At 38.3% G+C, this 23,256-nt stretch overlaps 1 protein-coding gene across 3 annotated transcripts in view; it reads right to left on the minus strand.

Annotated features, from left to right (window-relative positions):
* negr1 (neuronal growth regulator 1) overlaps positions 1 to 23,256 on the minus strand; it is a 152,566-nt gene that overhangs the window by 42,485 nt on the left and 86,825 nt on the right. For 2 of the 3 annotated variants that reach the window (XM_042006625.1, XM_042006624.1), the window contains exons 4-6: positions 22,567 to 22,698; positions 12,650 to 12,770; positions 9,539 to 9,687 (exon numbers count right to left, since the gene is read on the minus strand). In XM_042006625.1, the coding sequence (XP_041862559.1) occupies positions 9,539 to 9,687; positions 12,650 to 12,770; positions 22,567 to 22,698 (402 nt within the window). Of the gene's footprint in view, positions 1 to 6,583; positions 7,086 to 9,538; positions 9,688 to 12,649; positions 12,771 to 22,566; positions 22,699 to 23,256 lie in introns of those variants that run through there. The other variant, XM_042006626.1, reaches the window with a different exon arrangement.

The raw sequence follows: 23,256 nt of genomic DNA on the forward strand, positions 1-23,256 counted from the left end.
TTTCTGAAGTGCTCTAACAACTGTGTAATGACTGTGTTGCTGTTTAACGGACCACTGTTATGCCAACAAAAACATTTGCTTTCATTGGATTTCATCATTCTATCTGAAAGGAGGGGATTGTGTAGGAATCAGTATTCACACTTGAAATTATATGCCTTTTCCACTCGGTATATTCACGAGGAAATGGTCAAATTCATCTTTTCTTCCAAAAATGTTCCTACTTTAAGTACTCCTGGGGGAGCCGATAGAGAAGACAGTTTCTTTTCAGTACCTTCTTCAAAAAGGCAAGCGGGTGCTATCTGATTAATACTTGAGCATGAATTCACCAGTGAATCATTTCATGAGCTCTCAGACACTCCTCCATTACTGTGGAACATATCTTTTGACATGCAATCTCTCCTCTCGTAGCGCCACACTCACTTGGACTCTTTCTCCCGTTAAGGAGAGCTACACATCATGTTGCGTACTGTATGTGCCAACCTCTCGCACAGCCTGCTCAATTGCAAGATAAAACACATTAGTTTCCCCAGCTTTTTCATTTCATGGATTGCTTTTTTCTTTGTTCTATGTAGACAGAACAATGCAAGAGATTTATCTGACATGATTTGTAGAAACTAATGTTCATGTGAGGCCCTGCTCAGAATGTGGGTCATTATAACCATATTATGGAGCTCTTATTAAAAAGTGAACAAATCAATTTTACATCTTAGGGCCTGCTTGCTATGCAGACAGTGAAAGGAACTTGTTGGAGTTACTGAAAACACAAATTGTACTAAAATCCATAAACTGACATCTTGAAGCAAAAAAAAAAAAAAAAAAAAAGGAAAAGCCTTACAAATGACTTGCTTAATCAAAAATCCTGATCACTAATTCTCTTTAAAACTAAGAGAAAATACTTTTTTTGTGCTTCTGAGAAAAAAGTCTTCATCTTTGATTAAAACATAGGGACATGTTCCAAAGAAACTTGGACTATAATCCGAGCTATTGTAGGTGTCTCATTAATCTTAATTACTCCATTTGACTGCAAGTTATTGTTCATGCTGAAACACATTCCTTGTGTGAACTGTTCATCTATTCTTAACCATTTGCCTCACTTATTAACTTCACTATTATGGAACAGTTGGCGTTGAAGGCTGTGTTTGTTTGTGAGCCAGCTAATTAGTTATTCATTCTATGTGATTTTTAATACTGGCCAGCGTATTTATCATCTTGTGGGCGCAAACTGGGATGAGTTGTCTAAAGATGAACGTCCTAAGCAGTGCATCTTGTTTCCAGTAGGACTCAGCAAGGGTGGGTGTGGTGTGGGTGCATGTAAAGTCCTTTGCCCGTCAGGCTTCTGGATGAGCACTATGCTTCAGCAGCAAACATTTCCTCATTGCCATGAAACTGGAAAAAAATAATGACCTTTTTTGATTGCTTAAATATGGAAATGGAGGCACTCAAATGAAAGGTAAATGGTGTAATAATGTAAGTATGCAGTTTGGGAAAAAAAAAAATGAAAACCCCTAGATGTCAGGATACTTTTTGTTTCTGGTTATAGATTTAACACAGAACAATTAGTAACTAAATAAACACAGGCTGGGGTTTTAGATAGATAAGCAATGCTGAAAATGGGTAAAAAAAAAAAAACAAAAAAAAAACTGGAAAGTGTGATAAAAAAAAACTTGTTAAAACATGAAAGCAATATCCATCCCCACATGGCTTCAGCGTGACAGCCTAAAATTTTAAACTCCTATCACTCACTCATGTTTCAGGTTTCACCTTTAGCTCCTGTTTTCCGGCATTTCTGCTTTATGACTCAGGTACAATCACATGGTGTGGAAATAAACAACATCATCAACAACAATGGCAGATGAGAAGACGTGTCAAAATGACACCTACACATGCAGTGATTGATAAGCGTGACAAATGAATACAGCGTTCATTAACCCAGTAGCCAGCAGTGTCTCTCCTGCCTGAGGGATGGTGAGCAGTGACAGAGAGAGCGAGGGTAGCTCTTTTTCTTCCTCATCAGTCTCTTCCGATTACTGCTCAGAGGGAGGAGGGGAGAGAGGAAAGGAGGAAATGAAGAAAGAGGAAACAGGTGGAGAAAATCTCCTTCAGGGCTAAGCTGAGGTGGGCTGGGGGATAAGAGCTTGACCAATTAAGCTGGTGGACTCCTGAGAAAATTGGAGTGAACAGTCTTGGTCTTTTCACTGGAGTTCACTTTCAGCCAGTGCACGAAATAGTGAGTGGAAATAGAGATGGTCAATGTGGTGATTGTTGTTATACCTCAGCTAAATTAATAAAACATTTATGGTTTACATCTACAATCAAAGTACAGGTTCACTTAAATTCATAATGATAAAAATGGCAGCTTAAGTTGTGAAAATAGATTGAAAAATGCTTTGGAGAAGGACCTTTTCTCTTTATCATATATCTCAGTCTTTTGGGTAAGAATTTGTTTGCTTTGTGCATCTTCACTTATCATAATGTCCCACATTTTCTTTGCAAAAATTATCTACATGAGTCCAATTGCAAAAGCATCTTCTTTCAGAGCCTTCTTAAGATCACACCGACAGCTTTTCTTTTGGATTCAGATCAAAACTCCATTCAAGTAAAATTTGATTTTCTCCTAGTGAAATAATTCTTTTGATGATTTTAATCTATGCTTTTCTGTACTAAAATGAAAGTTCCTTCAGTTTCCGAAAAGCGTGTGATGATTTAGTTGCAAAACCTATACGTGAAGCTCTTCATCTTTCTCTAAATAACTGAGGGAAAGAATTTGGATCCTGCTGAAGACAAGCAGCTCTAAACCATGATGCTGCCAACACTATGCATCACAGTGGGCATAATTGCTTTTTGGGCTAAACTTCTTATGTGCCAAACATTATTTATTTTATTGCTGCTACATTGCTATGAATAAGCCCGTCACTGGAAAACGTGCATGAACTGAAGTGTCAACATTCAGTGTATGGTTGGGAATCACTGAAAGTTAAACAGCGGGAATGTGAGGATTTATTTTTCGAAGGAACCTGTCTATGAATCAGAGTAATAGTCAGTTATACTGAGACAGCTGATGTAGTTAAAGCCGATAGACTTCAGACAGCAACCTGGCTGCGTTAACATGAACATGAAACAGGATTCTGGTATAGGGAAGAGTTTAAACAGTGATGCACCTAACTTATTAGAAACAGCCACACTTTGTAATTTCTACTTAATGTCGCAAGGCCCTTCTAATCTGACATGTAGCTCAAAAATATTGATTACTGTGGAATAAAATTAAAGCCCTTTGACTGAAGGAAGGGACAGCGTACCAAGAAATTGTACAGAAACCGCATACCTAAAAGTAGGCAAAGCCTTCTCTCCACTTTCAAAACTCACCTATTTAATAAGCAGGAGCTTTGATCTAAGTAGGGTACGCAGCATGTAGAAGGTAACAAAAAAAACACCAAAAACTTTCAAACTACTGCAGCTGCTACAAGAGTCTTTTGTTTGGGAAAATACTAATATAAAAGAGTAAGGCAGATTAAAAACAAAAAACAAACAAATAAAAAATTCTCTGGCATGACTACAAACTCAGCATACAGCTGTACAATATACCTCCAACCATGCAGAAGCTATGCATGTCAGTGGTTCATGCTCAGCACAAACTGAATAGCAACATCATAGCAAGGAAAGTAAACCAGGACACAGCCTTCATTAGCAGCTGCAGCTAGCTGTCTGGCGCAGGGACAACACATACAACATGTTTACAGTGAATAGTACAGAATCATCCTCCAGCAGAGTGAACACAGGCTTACATCAAACACAGAAAACTCAGCATCTATATGGGACCTGAACTGATTGACAGGTGCAGCACAATTAACTATTGACTAGTTTGTTAAATTGTGCAAAATAAAAATTTGAGACTGTGCAGTCAGCTAGTATCTGCAAAGGAGACTAGTGATATATATTATTGGCATAAATTTATAAATATAAAGATAATCTTTCTGTATTTACTCACATTCACTTATAAAAAAAAATTGAATGAATTAAATGTTACATGAAAATGACGACTTCTTGAACTTATGACAGAAAAACTATATGTTACTATTAAAACAAACAGTACACACTTGTGTAAGTGCTGGTTGTATTAAATGAAATACAAGCATCCATCTCAAGTGCAACCAATTATTCCTATGCTTTTTAGTCTTACATTCATACCTTTCATCCAGCTCAGTTCAGCTACACTTTCGTCACTTAGCAACTGTTTATAAGTACAGACAATTGTGACAAGAGCTTCTCCACTTTACTGTTTTGAAAAGCATCATGTCCTGTGTTATTTAAATCGTATGAAAAGATTTGTGCACTTTAACACACATGAAAATCCACGCATTACTCCAACACAGAAAGGCAGAAACGGTATACTCTTTTTCTGCTCCAAAAAAAGAAAATAACAAAAAACAAAAAAAACCCAAAAAGAAAACAGTATCTGTTCCCAACGCTTTTAACACAGTTTAAAGTGGTACTTAATTGTAAAGACTTCACGATCACTGGCTGATAAAAAGGAAGAAAGCCTAAATACTTTAAAATAACTTGCACATCCGACAGAAAAGATTCTGGCAACCAACTTTTTTCAAAAGGATAGAGATTAGTCAGAACCTACCATGTGAACAACACCAACACAAACTGAGGATTTAAATTCTGTTTCTATTCCTCATTTGGTTTAAAACAGAAACCAAACTCACTGGGGCTGATCCAAATTGAAGGCAAATGTGTTTACTTTGTTTGGGTTTGGATTTTCTTAGTCACAGTTCATCTCATCAGCAATAATAGAAAGCCTTTTCCTGGACTGATTTAAAGTGAATCTATTAGATTAAGACAAAATGGATTTACACTGCTGAAGGGTTAAGACCCATCAACTTTAAAAGCTTGACAAGAGAGCAGTGAAACTGAACCTTGAATACTTAGTATTTCACTTTATGTTGTATCTGTTTACATGGTGGCTGCATTATTTTTTAAAATTCACATTTTACTAATCTTCTTCTTGTAATGGCAAAAAATTCTTTAATTACATACCACCTACATTGTGTTGCTATTTAAAATTCACCTCAATTTATCAAGTGCTATCAAATATGCATGCTGTTTCCCCCCCCATCACATCTTGCCCATCAATAGCTATTGACAGATTCTGAAATAGCAATCCAAAGTCACCCATGGTGAATTCTAACCTCTGGGTTTGGTTATTTGCCTCAGCGTGGAGCAGTGAGGTGCGCTGCGGAGACTGCTTGCCATTTCTTGTTAAAAGCAACAGCAGAACTGGCCTCTCTTCCATTAGCGGAGATCATGAGAGAGAAGTCAGATTGAGAGTGTGTTTGAGAGTAAAACTGATTGACAGGGAGAAAGAATGAGCAACAAGGGAGAACGAGAGGAGAAAAGATGGAGAGAACAAGAGAATGAGATAAGAGAATCAGACAGACAAAGCCATGATGGAGAGACAGAGAGATAAAGAGATGGAATGGAAGAGGGAGAAAAGTTGGGGGTGGCAGCTCAGGAAGCTGCCTCCTCTGTCTATTCTGAGGGTTTCTTTGCCGCACTGCCTTTGAGGCCTCGCTAGTGTCACATTAAGATCATCCATTTGAGAATCTGAGACAAGCCTTTGATGTTCTTTGTGCATACACAAACAGGAGAGCAGAGTGCTCCTTTGACAATTGCCAACTCTACAGAAATGTCTTTTTGTATTCTGAGTCTCTGGCCTACTAGGGACAATGTTATCATCAGAGAGTGCCGCTCAAACTAGTGAATAATTTAATTCACCTGTTCATATTTCATCACTGAATATATTAAATTGATTATTTTCACCCACCCTCACTCTAAAACATTGAGAGCTATGTTTTCCAGCTCTTCACTGTCACTACTTTTTTTTCTTTTTTTTTAAATAGCTGCTATACAGGAACAGCAGATGGCCCATATAAAGGAAAGCCTAACTGTGTAGGAATTTACAGCCTAAACCTGCCAAAATATACATTGTTGAGCTCCAAACAAGAACATGAATATATGAAGACAGATCCTTAATGAAAGAAGTGTGTTTTTGTTCAGGAATGAAAGTGGCTGAAAGCTACTTAGAAAACAGAATTTAAAATGTGCATGTTTGTTGAGTGCACATTTTAGATTTCAGGGGGTTTATTTTTTGGAAATATATGAAAATTATGATGCAGTCCTGTTTGCCAAAAAGCTTTGTGTACATTGTTAGTGATGGATTAGATAGTCCTTGGCTGTGAAGCAATACAAAGCTTTTACTTTGATAAAATCTGTGTTTTGTGTAACCAAGACACAAAGTGGCAATTACAGATAGCTGATAGCTGGAGTGGTACGGCAAAGGATACCTTGGAGGTGGACAGGCTTAGGCATGAGTGGGTGCCTTGCACTCTGCACTAAATTCTATGAACATATGCATGTATAATAATATGTAGAACATGCAGGCAAGGAAAAGATTTTTAGGTTTCAAATTACTTGTAATTGACCATTAAAAGTGCTTTTTACACTAGAAGCCACATATACCCATGCACACACACATATAGACACATACAGCACTTCTTTAGTCTACACCATGTTACAGCATTTATGCAGTGCATTTTCTGTATCAAAACATTCACACACTGATGGATGCATCTGAGGCAACACAAGATTCAGTCCCTTGACACCGACCACCGATCTTCCGACTGGCAGATGAGGAGCAGCAACCCTGCCAACAATTGAACTTTCTGCATTCAAATGATGACTGCTGAATGAAACAAGAAGTCTTGGCCCACATATACATTATACATCATTCAAGTATTCACTGAAAGCTTCAAAATGTTGTCCATTGTCCCCCAGAAGTGACATTAGACTGTAGCTTACAGGTTTCCACATTGCCGCTTCATCAATAACATGGATTCTCTGAAGATGGGTATTGATGAAGTACTTGGTGGGTTTAATCATCTGCTGCAGAGACTTCCCACCTTAGGCTGTGCACATCCCAGGCCAGTTTATGGTAATTTCAGAGAAGATGGTCTGTGTTTCTTCACTGTAGAGGGTAAACAAACTTGGCACAAGAATCTACTTCTCTTAAGTCTTCTTTAAGTCTGTAAGGTAAGGAAATTAAAAAATTTCCTTTTAAACAAATCTGGAAAATGATAGGTAAAGACATGTAAAGCTGGAGACCTGTGTTGTACTGAAATGTGGTGTTAGACTGGAAAACTACTTTTTTTAGTGTAGAATGGGTCAGAAATCCTGGCTTGATGACCTATAGGAATATGTACATTAGATGACCCAGCATCGTACACTGTAATGTTGACACTACTGTGGTACAGTGACACTATTTCAACCTAGTAGCTATGCTGATATAGCCATGAAAATGCATCTTCCCTGGATACTGGGATTCACAGAACAACTCATGCTCCCTTACTAAATTTCAAAGGGATGGCAAGATTAAGAAGTGGATTAATATGAGGCAGAGACCAGAGAACATGCTCCATGTATGCCTGATTATTGAGAAGCCTGTGCTGCAGGAAACATATAAAGGAAATGAGGATTACTGGGGTGGTGCTCAGGCTATTGATTTTGTGCAACAATGATGGAGAGCTGAGGATCACTACCAACACCTTCTAGAAAGCAGAAACTTTTGGGCCTAATCTGAGCTACTTCTGCCCCTTGTGACTTAGTTATAGTACTGGCAAATGTTGTGTGGGCCAGAAGTAGTTCTAATATGGGAAGCCTTGTGGGCCACATGTGGTGGTCATGTGGCTGAGTTTTTGGTAGCCACACTCACATTTAGTCAACGCTGCAAGTCAAGGTCAAATATGGGCCAAACAAAACTGCAGATGTCTGCCATAATCGGGTCGAACACTTTTCGCTATAGACAAAGTGTTTTAGCAATGGCCATTTAACAACTAGTAGCTTTACAGACTTTTATCAGAGACTATTGGGATTTAGGATAAATCAATGTCTCTGATGGATATACAATAGCTGAACAGTTTTCAGCTCCACTGTCCAACAATGTTTAGCTGTTTTTTAATATATAACTTTTCTGTGATGAGACAAATTCAGAACTTTATTTGTGCTGTGCACAGACTTTGAAAAATAATCAGTTTCATTTGTAAACAGACAAAATTGTGTATCTTCTTTTTAAATTTGAGTGTTAAGTGGTACGTCTGGTGATTTGCTGATCATTTTCTTGATATATAACTTTGAAAATCCTTTAAATCACTAGGTATACTTTTAATAAACTGATGACTCATCCCAGCAGGTATACTCTGCCTCTTGCTTTCAAAAGCTAAAGGCAGTGAACCTGATGGCTGCTTTCAAGATAAAGTAAACATGTTTCATGCTTATATTGTCACGCATCAGCCATCATGCTATCATCATGTTGCGTGTCTTTGTGTGATAGCTTAATTATTGTATTTTCTCAATAGTTTGTCAGGATGTATGTTAATGTTAGCCACAGGTTGTGGTACTGATTGATTTTGTGCTTTTTTCCTTCTTTTATTCCTCCAAAATAGTCCAATCACATCATTTTTCAGTCATTTTGACTGGTTGCTCTATTCCTGGTCTAAGGAGAGATACTCAGCCTTCTATATGCCTCCAACATAACTCACAGCCACCTGCCTTCACAGCAAAGGTCTAAGGTTATGCTCAGGAAGAATATGGCACTGCATGAAAAAATAAATCTCCTTCTTTCATTTGTATGCAATGCCAATGCAGTTAGGGCATCTAGAAAAGTCAAGGGAAAAATACACAGGGCTGTCCAAGTAAAAAGCATTCAGTTGTAAGCAAGTCAGTTCCTGGTTGGTTGACAAATTAGTGCACTATTCGTGTTGTTAAACATGCTGTGCTCACAACAAAAGATAAAATAATTGCTTAGTCGTTATTTCCATGCTGTAATAGTGAAAATGTAGTGTCTTTTCTTTTGATAACCCTTAAGCCTCATGATCTGATACCCATGACCCTTTTTGTTATTGTAGTTTTTGCAAATACATGAATGTTTCTGTAGGAACGTTTCTAAAACCACAACAAATAATTGCAAAGTGCATCACTGATGCACTCTTAATTTGACTAATGATGCATTGGCCTTGTTGGAAGTTAAAAAGCTTTGACATTCTTAAAATCTAAGCAATATTTATTTGCCTTCAACTTAACACATCCTGACCTGTGTAGCTGCTTTTGTAATTAAGTTGTTATCTCAAAGCTATTTTTTTTTTTTATCAGGTGGTATTTTCATTCAGTACACATGCAGATGTGGACTTAAAAAGTACACACACACACACACATCCACACTGACTCTGCAACTACAGCAGACAACAGATTTACAGAACCGTTGAGTAGAAAATAAGAAAACCACTTCAGCTGGTGATTTTTGGGCACCCAGTTGTTGCTTTGAGTTTAGTTTTTGTTTTCTTATCTTAAAACAAGAAATCTGCAGCAAGAATGGAAACGCTTACAAGGCCAAAAACTTCTCACTGACATCCACAACACTCTTTCAGCCTTCTTCACACCTCACCACTCCACTTAGCCACAAGCAGGTAGAATGAAAACTTACGAATAAGAGGCACACTGGCATTAGCCGTCCCTAACTTGTTGGTGGCGACACATGTGTAGTTCCCGTAACGATCCTCTGTCATGTTGGTCACTGTGAGGACTGATCTGGAGCTGAGGCTCTTGATGTCGATGCCTTGACCCTTGATAATCCTGAAAAGAACAACACAATTGCAACAAATGAGGCTTTGATTTCTCACCTATTGGCATAAGTGTTTGGGGAGAAGTGTAAAGAGTCAGGGATGGTGCAAATGTCAGCTTAAGTGGATCTTCAGTAGTACAGTACTTCATCATCCTCTTCAGCAGATCTTGTTATCTCTTGGTCTGTCACATTTTCTTTGAAGAGACGCATTGAAGGACTGAGACTAGAGAGAAATGACCCAGAGGTGAAGCTGCTGGAAACCACTTGACATGTTGTGCATCCTTTTGTTGCAAGCATGTGGGCATTATAATAAATCCTATTCCAGTTGTTGCTGGCATCTTCGTTGATAATTTAAATGTTTAACAGCTTACTGTGATGGTGATGATCTTTAACAGCCTGAAGATATAAAATGTTTAGCTGAAAAAAGGATTGTTGTACACAGTTCAGTTTGTTTTAATCTCTGCTGTTTCCCATTATTAACTACAAAATAATCCAGAGGGGGAAATGTTTCTATTTTGGCGACACTGTGTTCCTCCAACATGATCTCTAGCTTAGCACAAGCTGGTTTGAGAGGCAAACTGAGCTAAAACACTAGATGTGACCTTATGTCCCAACATATATCTGCAAATCTTTTGTTTGCTCTCCCACTGTGACTTTTGTCAATGTTATCTTAACATTAACAGATAATCTCAGGATGTGTTTGGCATCTTCAGTAGCTTAACATCAGACCAGTCAATGCTCCCCTCTGTCACAGTGAAAGACATCTCCCCACCCTTACGCATGCACACATAAACACTCGCCTACTTCCAATCAAAAATGAAAGCAGTGACACGTCAAGAGAAAGATTTACTTGTCAAAGCTGTCGCACCACATCTGATAGAGACAAACTAGAAGGAGGATTGCATCAACACAGAACCAAAAGGAGCTTTCATGTCCCATACACAGTGAATGGACAGTGAGGAAGTCAATACTAATGTAGTACAGAGGCTAAAAACAACTCTTACACTGATGTTCTGCTGGTGATGACAAGAAGATAAAGTAATCACAGTTGAGCCATAAAAGAAATCACAGTTTAGACATATACGAAGTCACAGACGGAACCAGTGCTTGAATTAAGTAAAGACTAGAATCATGCCAACTTGCCTCCTTAGCAATTTGAATAAATTGAATCCACCCCATAATTACAATTAGCACAGTGTGAGTTGATGATTGAAATTGTGCTTACCAGGAGTGGGTAAATGATGTGTAATAGGGGTAATTTGGTTTTTAAATTCAAGAACTGACACTTGAATCTGGACTGATTGATGTATGTGTCGCAAATGATTTAAGCCAGTTGCCAGCAAACATGTTATTAGAATTCAAGGTGAGGACAAGGCACAAATGACTCTTGCTGGAACAGTCTTGTGGACTCTCCCTAGAGGATGAAGAAACGGGGGCTCAAACAAATGCATTGTCTCTGAGAGAAACCAAAACCAGCACAATCAGTACTTTTCTATCAACTAAGGGCACCTAATGACCCGGCTGTAATTGTCAAATGTCAGCATGACAGATTGTTCATTCAAGTACAAGTTTAAACACATTTCGGTATTCAACCTGCGCTACAATCTTCAGTAAAACAACATTTTTCATAATAACTAGCAGTAATTTGCTCCACATGTCCCTCAACTTTTTGTGAGAAGTTATAAATGTCAACCAACATGCACAAAGCCAAAACTGTTAAAACATTAACATGAAACCAAGTTATCTTTAAAATTGTGATTATATTTGTCTATTTTTGCAATTAAAATCTAAACAAGCTCTTTATAGGTAGGATTATATTAGATATATATCCTATAAGATTTAAACTAATTAACCTTTTAAAACCTGAGGTCCCATATTTGAGAGACTTTGAGGTCAGAGGGTGCCAGACTGTACCAAAATGGCCATTTCAGAGACTTCACCTGTACTGTCTGTATGAAACCTTTGAAAAATTTATTCTGATCCACTTCATCAGAGTTGGCCTTTGCTAAGATGATGTTCAGATATTTTATTATGATTTGATAGACGTTTAGAGCTGAAGCTGCATCATTCCAAATGGATGTTCATATTCATACTTAAAGTGTTTTATGCCATCTTCATTTATTCTAAGACAGCTACTGATATTTACATATCTTAATCAATCTCAGATATGTTCCCTGTATTATGACCCTAAAAGAATTCAAATTGAGCATGTGGTTGCAGAGAAATACTCATTTCATTATAGGTGCATAACTTTGGAGCAGAGGCTTAAAAGAGTCACCAGGCTCAAAGAGTTAAGTTTAATTCTTTAACATCTGTTTAAATGTATGGTGCTAACTAAATTGCTAAGTAGGACACACCAATAGGCACACTGTATACACTCATATTTTATTGGATGAGGCCCAAAATTGACACCCACAAAAAGCCAAATGGGGGTAAATGTTGGTTTTAGCAGATAAAAAGATTTGAATGAGAGCTGTGTTTTTCTGTGCATATCATCTGAGGCTAAGGTGACCCTCAGTGTTTACTGTACCATCTGTAATGTCTCTGAATAAAACAAAGCAATTTACCATAATTTGTCACTTTCTGTTAACAATGTTTGATCATGGTTTAAAAGGAAAAACAAAAGAAATTAGTTAATCTTGTGGTTTCTATTCTATAATTGTGTCATCAAAATTGTGCTTAACACAAGCAATTCTGTCTTCACAGAGAGCTAAACAGAAGCTTGTTTCTTTGAAGAGTCAGATAATACATACAGAAAAATACATACAACAGGTTAGGCATCTTAGCTCAAACAGTTATTGGAAAAAGTGTCTGTTTGATGACATTAAATGATACACTACCTCCAGCTGACATTAAACTATATGGGAGCTGTGACACTGTTCAGCATCTTCCCCCCGAAGTTCAATGGACATAGGAAGGACGATGCAATTACATTGTATCACAAAAGAGAACAAGCAACCAAATGAGACTCACCTTTTCTCCCCCTTGTACCACTCGAATGTTGGAGAAGGCACAGCAGCAGCCTCGCATCGCAGCAGAGCTGTGCGTCCCAAACCAACTCCGTGGCTCTTCATCTCATGGATTGCTGGGGCAACTGGAGAAAACAAAAGACACAGGAAATCTTAGGAAAAAACACAAGTTGCTGAAGAGAAATTCTGCTATGTCCTGAGTAAAAGAATAAGAATGATATTAAAGTGATACTCAAATGAAGAGCTGTGTTGAAGAGGGTTGTTGAACTTGACAGTCTATGACATTCTGGTCAGTGCACACATTACATAGAGTAAACACAACATACAGGGTTCACAGAGGCTGAGTAGAAAGGGGGAGAGGGCACCCATCCTCAGTGTTAGGAGAATGAAATGAATTGCATTGCAAGGTGATAAATAGCTTAATGGAAGTTCAAAGACTGACTGGTAGAGGAAGGTTCCTTTGAATGCAAAATGAGGTTCCTTTCATGGGCTGAAATGTGGCGTAAATCTCTTTGCCAATGTCATAAAGGCAGCTTTGCATATGGACAGTTTCCACAGCAACCTAGTCCTTCAGTACTTAAGTATTTACCCAGCTTCCTCTAACAATGCCTTGAAAGAAATTAATCTATTGCTGCTATATAGACAGAAAATGCATTTTTTTATTAAACAAAATACCCCAGTTTTCATACCAAGAAAAATAAAAAATAAAAATAAAAATAAAAAATCACAGCCCTAGCATAAATCTTGTAATTTTTGCAATTATAACTCACAATTGTAATAGCACTTCTTAAACTGTGGTGGGTAAATAAAATGAAGTGACCTCTTAAACAAAATGAGGACAAGTAGTTTTTGTTGTAAGTAGCTCTAATCCTCACACAACTAGATGAATGTTTGGACTGATTTCCTGCTTTCTGTGTTCCATCTGAGACAGGGGAACAGGAGGACCAATCGTTATGACACACAAAGCTCAATCTGACACTGTTTATTGTGCAAACTTGGCGTGGTTTGCCATATTCTGACAAACAGTAAAAGTGATCAGAACACCCGAGCAGACGCGCAGCCATTTGACACACAATACAAGCAAAATTACTTTGTGTCAGTCATGCATCATGTTTTTGATTAAAAGCATGATGCATGAAAAAAAGGTCACACTCCTACAGCCATTCCTTCATTGAGAAATAAATTATTCGGTCGTGAAACGGAGACTTCTTATAATCCTGACAATGAGCCTTTCAGAACGACCTGTCAGTCAGAGTTTTATCCGGTGGAAACTGTTGGCCAAATGCCCGCAAGCCTTTACTTCCAATTGCATTTTGAGATGTTCCTTACAGATGACCTCAGTATGGGTTGCAGCAGCTTCCCAACACAACCACAACAAACTAACTGCTATCAAGTTCTCCAAACTGAAAACAGTCACAGTTCAACACTGTTTACTGTGATAGCTGAGAGGTGTATTCCAGCTATATTAAAGCTTCTGTTTCAATATGGCACAAGTGAGCACTTGTGCAAGATGTGTTTAGTTTTAATTAAGAGTATGGAGTGTGGGCCCACACAATGGAAAGTCTTTCAGTCAACCTGTGAGAGTAAGCATAGATAGATGAGGTGGTATGCAACAGACCAGTGCAAGATAAAAAAAAATATATATATGTGTTTGTAAATGTGGTGCATGATCATGCAATACAGACACAGTGAGGCGACAGTGTGCTCTGCAATGATGGATGCCTTTCGACCAGCCTTCCTCTGCATCCTAATGAGCACATTCATATCACTAGTCTATGATGATTTTCTGTCCTTGCATACTGGTGCCAATTATACTTAAATTTCCCTCTTCTTTGGCTCAGCTGAATAATATGAAGGACTTGAGATAGTGAATCAAGCGATGGGCTATGCTTGAGTTTTTCCTGTTCATTTATCACTGTATGAAATGTTGGCTATCATGCTGGGAAGGGGGGGAGGAGGGTATTAGTAGACCTTGAATAAATGTCTGCTCACGCTGTGCTTGTGTGTGTGTGCTTGTGTCTAACAATTTTCTGCATCAGAGACTTTACAGATCTGTTCAAACTTTGTTGATTGCTTTAGATTTTTATCTACTTCAAACACAACCAGCATTAGTGGTAACAACACTGTAAAGACAACTCAATGAAAAAAATTAGACCCCCATCAGTATTTTTGCAAAAATAGCTTTGACAGTTTGCTCCAGCTAAACAGTGTTAGGAAGAATTATAATGCAGTAACATCAGTGTTTAGCATTCAACAATGTCTGCTAAGGAGAGCTGTGCAGCCCTTGATAAAAAAAAGGAAAGGAACAAGGAGAGGATATTGCAACAGTCCTTTACAGTACAGAAATATACACCAATAACAAGCGTGACAAAATCAATGCGGTATGCCGATCGAGTGCGGCTTACTGAGTCCTCGTAATCTTCTATTGGTGTCATTGTGCTGAGGCATTGATTATCTGAAGCCTCTGAAAGTGTCAGGGTGACCTCGCTGTCATCCTGTACAGTTACCAGGACAGTGGACGCGGCAGCCCAGGCAGGTGTGTCAATACTTGAAACCTCACGGACAGAGCTGTAGTCTTTTTTTGTTTAAAGAAGGAACATAAAACCACTGGCAAATGATCTATATGAATGTGCTTTTTTCATGTGGCTGTTGTGTTTAATTTTCATGTGGTCCCTTTATGAGCAACTGGATTATTTATTATTATTTCTCCAAACAAACACTGTGCATTTCCCGTGTCACTCAAATAATTTCCCACTCGTGGTTATTTGTTTTAGTCTTTTCTAAGAAGTAGGTTTAAGTACTGGCAAGTAGGTTAGACTAAAACAGGTATCAAGAAATTCAATATACGTCAATATATTAGAGAGTTCTACTTGTCAGTGACACTGGAATCACTCCATTTTAAGTTAAGGTTTTACTATCCAGGAAATAAATATCAGTACCTGTTTTTGGTGAACTATACATCCAAGTGTCATCGCTGTTTGCAGCACTAAAAGATGTAAAATCTTTAAGTTTTACAACTAATATTTGGACCTCATATGTTTTGTATAGTGTAGTGTTTGGGAAATTTCAACTGAAAGAGTAAGACGAGAATTTGAAATGATCCTTAGTGCCGTAACTTTTTGGTGAGTCCCATACAAAGTCATGCTGATGAACATACAATATCAGCACAACATGTTATATTTTTAGAAGTGAAACTGACAAGAGGTTAGCAAGAATAAAAATACAGATTTCCACTCTATCACCGTCTGAGCTAACTTAAGGACTAGCTAGAATAGTTTTTCTGCAAATGAGCAGATTTAAAAATAGGTCTTTCATCTGGTACAAAAGTCTGGAATGGAGAAAAATATCCATAGTTTTGCAGGTGGTCTGGAATACTTAGTTTTATATGCATATCGATAATATCAAGTCCTTCCAATTTGGATCTTGGCACTGGAATCTGTAAAGACAGATCACAGCCATAAAATCTAGTCAAATCCAATAATTCCAATTTCAACTTGCTGGCATGTCTTATATCATCATATATTGCACAAACCACCAGTAGGATTTGGGAGGAATGCAAATGAGTACCGTAAAAATCATTACAGTCCAATAATCCAGGTAATTTAGTGTGTAGAGAATGCTGTGGTAGTGCTGTAAATCACGCTCTGGGTCGTGGTGACTCCACCAGATGGGGGTTAGGGGTTGGGACCAGGAATAGCACGAGTATGGCAGAAAAATGAGCACTATGAGACCCTGGAGGGTGACAAATGGGCAGTTGTGGGTCGATCAGAAAATGACTTCCACTGCATCTGCATTATCCAGAGCTTGTCAACAGAACAATGATTATGCTCCACATGTGTCTACAAGGTGGACAGATACAAATGTGTTAAATAAAAAGTGTAACCTTTTCCCCATCTGACATTAACAGACGTGTTTTGTTCAGAAAGCATCCCACCTTAATGTGCAGGGCTTCACTGAGCTGCACGCCTTAAGGAATCTACTTACAACTATTGATGATGAATTGGGGTGCTTCAAGAGTGAATATGATTTATTTAGCTACATACTATTGTTTGCCAAGAGGACCCGGAGAACGCAAGCTTTTTAATTAAAAGATCAATTAATAACCCTACCTCTTCAGCCAGATTTGAAAATGAGTTTTCATTGCAATTAAGAAATGGGCTCATCAGTGCATGACTCGTCAGCTTACACACAGAGACACTGTTCCACACTGCCATCTGTGGGCTTCATTGTCCTTCTTTTTTGTCAGTCAGGAATGGTTCTGCTGCCAGGATTTATTAATTCATTAAGATTTCTATTCAGAACAGTGAGGGAACATTGTGTTCTTTCTTTTTATACAATACAAGGCATATAAATAACCGTCTTAGTGTGCTGGACTGTGTGGGTCGACAGCAGGGAATCAATCTATTGTCAGTATTTAAAACCAAATGGTTCAAGATACACACATCCTCACCAATCTCCTTAAATGCACACGGACCACTCATATTCTTTTAGTGAGCACTATAGTGTTGTTAGGATATATGGAAATGTTATTGATCCAGTACTACAAAAAAGTTCATAAAGTTGTCTCTGCCTGTGTAGACATATTTGCTACAGAGTTTCAAGCAAGACTCTGTAATTTAAAGCATCAAAAATATAAGTTGTTGTAAGATGTCAATAAAAATGCAGACCAAGCAAAAAAAAAAAAAAAGTGATACTAGCCGAACATTTACTGTACATAATATCGTTTATTCATGCCCCTCATGCTGTCGGGAATCCAAATAGCAATCAAGACGAGAGCTTTGGAGAGATGTAGGGAGATGGATTTACATCCAAACAGCTTGAGGGCACTGGCTTTAACTCTACTTAGGATTGGATCAGAATCCAATTTTCGGAAACCTTCTCTTTTGAATTGTAAGCCAAAGTATTTCAATGGATACTTCACACTGTCGACGGATGCTCAAGTGAGACTTTGTACCTCATTTTAAAACACTTGCAATACCAGATTTTATTGAGCTGTGGAATGAATATATCTTCTACCTTTGATCCGACCTCACTACCCATCACTGTGCTCAGCCTGCACACAGACAGTATGTAGGCCATACATTTTGTTGTAAGGAAAGCAGCTTTACAGATTTAACTGTCTGTGAGGGCTGCTAGTAAAATACTGTGCAAATATACCAACACTCCACTAATGGTTGTTTACTTTGTCATCATTACTTGACATTGTAATATCAGATGGTCGTGTTAAGCAAACAGGCTTTGCTGCTTATTTATCGGAGATGGTCATGACTCCCCCATAACAACTCTGTCAGCCGAGTAAGAGGAGCATGTTGTGGGTGTATCTTACCAGAGCAGGATCTGAATTTCAAACAACCCGAATGACTGGGGTATCAGAAGGAAAGGAAGGATAGGAGCAAACAAAAGTCAAAGTGATGTTGAGAATTAGAACTATTTGCAGTATGCGTATGCATTTCAATTATGTTATGAAGTCTTTCAGTACTATAGCTGTAATTGCTTACAGCACATCTAATGTGCATGCTCATAATTAATTAAAACGATCATGGTTTTGTTGGCCAATTACAGCAAGCAGAGGAAAAAAGTGCTCTCATCATTATAAACACAGCCATGGTGAATATGTGAGCAGAATTCACAGCTGCAGGGTGCTGGAGGAGGAAGAAGGTGTACAAATGGCTGGTGCACTCTGTAGCACACGGGGCAGAGTTTTACTTTACAAGGCAAGAAAACTGAGCCATGAAGAGGAATAAAAAGGTTGAAGCAAGAGATGTCTGCTCTGGTTTGATCATTTAACTTAAATCACAATAGCAAGGGGTGAAATCATACAGGCTCTTTCACTACAGCATGGATAAAACAGATAATAAGCACACTTTAAGAATTTTGTCAGGAAAAGCTGGTTAAAACTCCGGCAATTGTGGCATTTTAACGAGAGGCGCTAAACCTGCAAACTTTCAAAGAAATTCAACTTTTATTTTGTAGAAAGATTTGCGTCGACATAAACAAAAAGAGGAAGATCGCCAACCCTGCATCAATAATTCAAACATCTGTGAAGTTAACATGGCATGAACTAATCTGTCTTCTTTTGACTTTTATTTCATGAAAACTGACTTGTGGCAGCTTTGTGTTCACTACATGAATGTATGAAGAGAATCTGAACATCTGGTGTGGTTTCCGACTTTATGTGTAACATCTGAAACTGTGACAAGAATATAAAAGGCAGTAAAATTCCCTCAGTTGTCAGGGTTTCGTCAACCTGTAAGTAACGTTTGTGCAGACTGTCAAATCCCATCTTACTGAATGAAGGAGTCAGTGTTGTTGAACAGCAGACAACTATATATGGAGGGGAAGAGCTTTGTAAACTTCAAAGCAGGGTCAAACACTTTTGATTTTTCATCTTGAAGCTGGAACAATTTGCTGTTATTGTTTTATCTGGAGAGATGGTGATGGACACCTTCATTGTGCAGCTAGGTGGCTTCATTAATTAATCAAGCGCTGGCTTTTCATCTCAGGCGGAGGTGTTGCACGTTGGTTTCCTTCTCATTCATCCTTCAGACTCAGCCACCTAGATGTGATATTTATGCTTTTGAGTCACACTGTGCAGCGAGAATTTCAGCCAATAACGGTACCCACCTGCAGTGAAGATGAATATGTAAATTTGAAAAGTAGGTCGGAGATCAAATTTCATCGGGTAGAATCACAGCTGAAATATCCTTTCGCCAAGCAGGGCCCCTCAGCCAATCTGATTCTAGTGCGACCTTCTGGATGACTGCCATCATTCAGGTTTAGGTGATAAAAGTATTCAGTCGGCATTCATTTATTACCAGAAGTATAAAGGCAAGAAAGCCCACTCAGGCCAGTAATTTAATCAAAGAGGTCTTTTCAGCTTCAGAGAAACTCAAGCTGAGGTAACAAGTACTGGACTGAACACTTGAACAGTGACAATGCCTTAAACCTTCTGTCTCTAAATTCATCATATCATAGAAAGCCAAATGGCTGGCTTAGTAGCCTGGTGTTATTAAAACTGCAAATATGCTGGGGCTTAATTTTATTTTCATTACTTTGGTTTGCTTATTTTAATTAGTGGACTTAATCTGCAATTAGCCCAGAGGTTAACTGTACTCTTAGTTAAAAAAAAAAAAAGTGTTTTGAAGGAACTTATTTGCACATATTTAATTAAACTCTTAACCCATGAAATGTCAGTGCCACTCAATCTTATTACAATGATAAAAGAGAAATAGTGCAAACATGACTAATTGATCTTTATAACCTAATCTCATTGAACTGCTATTAGCAAGAAAAACAGCAGATCAATGCTAATGCTATAGTGGGGGTCAGTGCACATCACAATGGCCACTTCCATCATTCAACTAGAAAATACAGTGAGACCTTTATAAAAGGATGAGAAAGACTTCATGTTCTTTCATTACACTGCAGTACTTCAGAAAGGTTATCTACCTGAAAGTCTTTTAAACAGCACATTTCACGCTGCTGACTGACAATCTCCCAGGGGAACCTTTACAAAGCTGAGAGCCTGATTTTTTTGAGCCAAGCAGAGCAGCTGCATGTGTCCAAATAGTGTATTATCATATTTTCTTTCTTTCTTTTTATTTTTTTTTTGCGCCTTGCTGTGTAATCAGTCTCTCTTGTTTAACTTTCCATGAAAGACATCATCTTTATCTTAATTCAGAATTTGGTACACTCAACTCTCATCAAGACCCCACACTACTGGGCGCCTGGTGAATGTAGTCTAATGTGTGACAGCAGAGCAGAGATGATGTACAATAGATTAAGATATGACCCAAATCCTTTTCTCTTTTACTTCACAGAGGGAGAACTGCACCAGGAGGCAGTGAAGGGAAGCTACCAGCTGGCTCAAACTTTGCCTGCTGTGGCGAGTCAGTCGCTCCAATGGATAACTTTAATTTACGTATTCTGCTCCCTGATCTTTGGAAATAAGGACATGTGTCACCAATTGCCATGCAGGAACAAGAGGGATGAAATAACTAAAACTAAAACGTTTTTGCAATTTATAAGTGGAAAGTTCTATAGATATTCATCTTAAATGTTACTTAAATGTTTTGTTATTTAGGTCTTGTTGTTGTGAAGCCCTTCAACTGCTTAATAGCGGCAATAACAGAGTAACTTTGACTGTCACTGACAGGTATTAAATAGCAGCATCACATGTCTTATGTCAGGAATAACTGCTTTTACCTGACTTATTTGACAAAATCATGTGCAGTATCTCTATTGTATTAATATTTCCTGATGAATTGAAGAACCACATGCTACTTCAGGGTTTGTGATCATTGTCCTAGCTCTCCTAGGTTCACAAAGCCTTTTAAAACCCTTTGGATCATTTCAAAAAGAGCATTACCATCAACCTTACAAAAGACTGTGTCACTTAATTCTTGAAACAAACACTTGGGGGTAATGATTTGCAACTGACATCGACATCTAAAATCTCATTTCAAAGTATTCTTTCAGGATATCACTGCTGCTGTTGATAACACTGTGTAACAAGCTGTCTGCTTTACACTTCACATTATGCAGCATATCCAGAAAGGCGTTAGGTTTCCTATACTTTTTCTTACATCGTCATGGGCTGAAGCACTCAGCCTATCTATTTAGCAAATTTTTCAAGCATTTGAATATCTGTTGCATCAATTTATTCTATAATATCACACTAAAACCACAAAGGGTTTAGAGAAAACATTTTATAAAATCATTAAAGCAGCCCACTAAAGTTATCTGCACTCTTCTTCTCTAGGGGACAGATCGATGAAAAGAAAGAGGAACAGGGACAGCTCTGTAGCTTTGTCAGCTTCAAATAACTCAGGCCAGCTGGAAAATAATGCCTGAACACTTGACCAACTAGAGCGCTCTCCAACTCCAGGTATCGCTCTGTTGCTCAAGTCACAGGGCCTTTTTTTCTGACAGCAAAAGGAAGTTTTCTTAATCAATTGACTCAGTTTGGATACTAAACTGACAAACCCCTGCTGTCTCGCTTTAAAATTCAGCATCTTACTAGGACATGCTTTATCAACTGCTGAGACTATCTCCTTTGTTCTGAGGCATAAAGACACTGTCAGTTGTCAAAGCACTTTTCATCCTTGAACCCATGTCTCAATAGAGCTATAAATAACTGGCCTCTAAAACTTCACTCAGGTCCAGCTCATTAGAGCCAGGAATTACACAGAAATAATGGCTACAAGACTTTTATGAAGAGGCCAAAATGAACACAGCCTCAGCAAAGATGGGTGGAAACACTGAACATAAATTTCTAAACACAAACTCAAAAAATCATTAAGTTGTTAAAACTATTTATGAAATCCAGTAACCCAGTTTCTTAAAAGTTGAATTAGAAAACTTTTATGATTAGTTTTCAGAATACTACTCAGTGAGTGGGCCAGGAACAGCTGTTTTTCATTCACTCTTCTTCTTCCCCTCATCTCTTGCTGACTGGCTGATAAGCATTGCAAAATGAAAAATAAAACAACAGGGCTTCTAAGAAAAATATTCAAGAAAGACGGTGGTGTAAACGAGTACTTTTAAACAGAAAAGGCATGAAGCATCCACTCCCGCTCCTTCTTACAGGTGGTGAATTCCATGTGACCAGGACAGCTTAAGCCCAGTATCATTCATTAATGCCCTGGCTCCTCATTATGGTCTCCTCACATTTTTTGAAAGACTCATTACTTGCATAATGGAATGGTGCTTGGAACAGTCAGACCTTTCCTTTGCATGAATTAATCACCTACATGCACAGACAAAAAGGGAATTCTCACATTAAATATTAAGTAACTTCAACCTCTGGCTTTTTACTTTTTGGAACATTCTTAAAGTGCATCATCAGGGATGTGGTGCTAGTATCACTGCAGGCTGCCACTTTCACTTTAATATGTTGCAAGGACACTGTGCAATACTTACAGTTGACTGTGACTTTTACTGTTTTGGTGTCAGGAGAGGCAATGTCATTTAAAGCGCTGCATTCGTAGTCTCCAGCCTGGTCCCTCGTGATGCTGGTGATGTTAAGATATTCGCCACTTTCATACTTCCTGGCTGGAAATAAAAAAGAGGGAACAAAGTACTTACAATAGGTCTACATATAAAACAAACACAGCACACAAAAACACACACATACACAATCTATACCACAGGGCTTTCTGTAGCCTATGGTTAGTGACGGGAAAGCTAATTTGTGGTAAACAACTTTAAAGTTTAAGCCTGAGTGGAAGATGCAATACAATTAAGCATTGTATTGCACTCCTGATTACCTTCCTTGCATTCTAAAATAGCAGTGGATCAGCAGTGCATTGATCTATTTATATTGATATGGCAGCAGGAAATAATGGTGTATTCCCAGTCATCCGCTCATCATTTGTTCTTCTCCAAAGCATGCAGTTTGAGCTACCTCCTGGAAGATAGACAGATTTGATGGCTCAATGCACTTGTCAGTGCTTTAGAGATTGCTGGCGGTGCCAAAGGCAGGAGCAAGGAAGCACCATGACTAGCAAATTGGCAAGAGCACAGTGCAATGAAATAATGGTACATCCACACAAATGTGCACTAAAAGATCCAATTAGGAGAAAATTAAAATATACTAAGATTGTCACACCT

This window comes from Melanotaenia boesemani, chromosome 14, assembly GCF_017639745.1.
Source record: "Melanotaenia boesemani isolate fMelBoe1 chromosome 14, fMelBoe1.pri, whole genome shotgun sequence".
Taxonomy (NCBI): Eukaryota; Metazoa; Chordata; class Actinopteri; order Atheriniformes; family Melanotaeniidae; genus Melanotaenia; species Melanotaenia boesemani.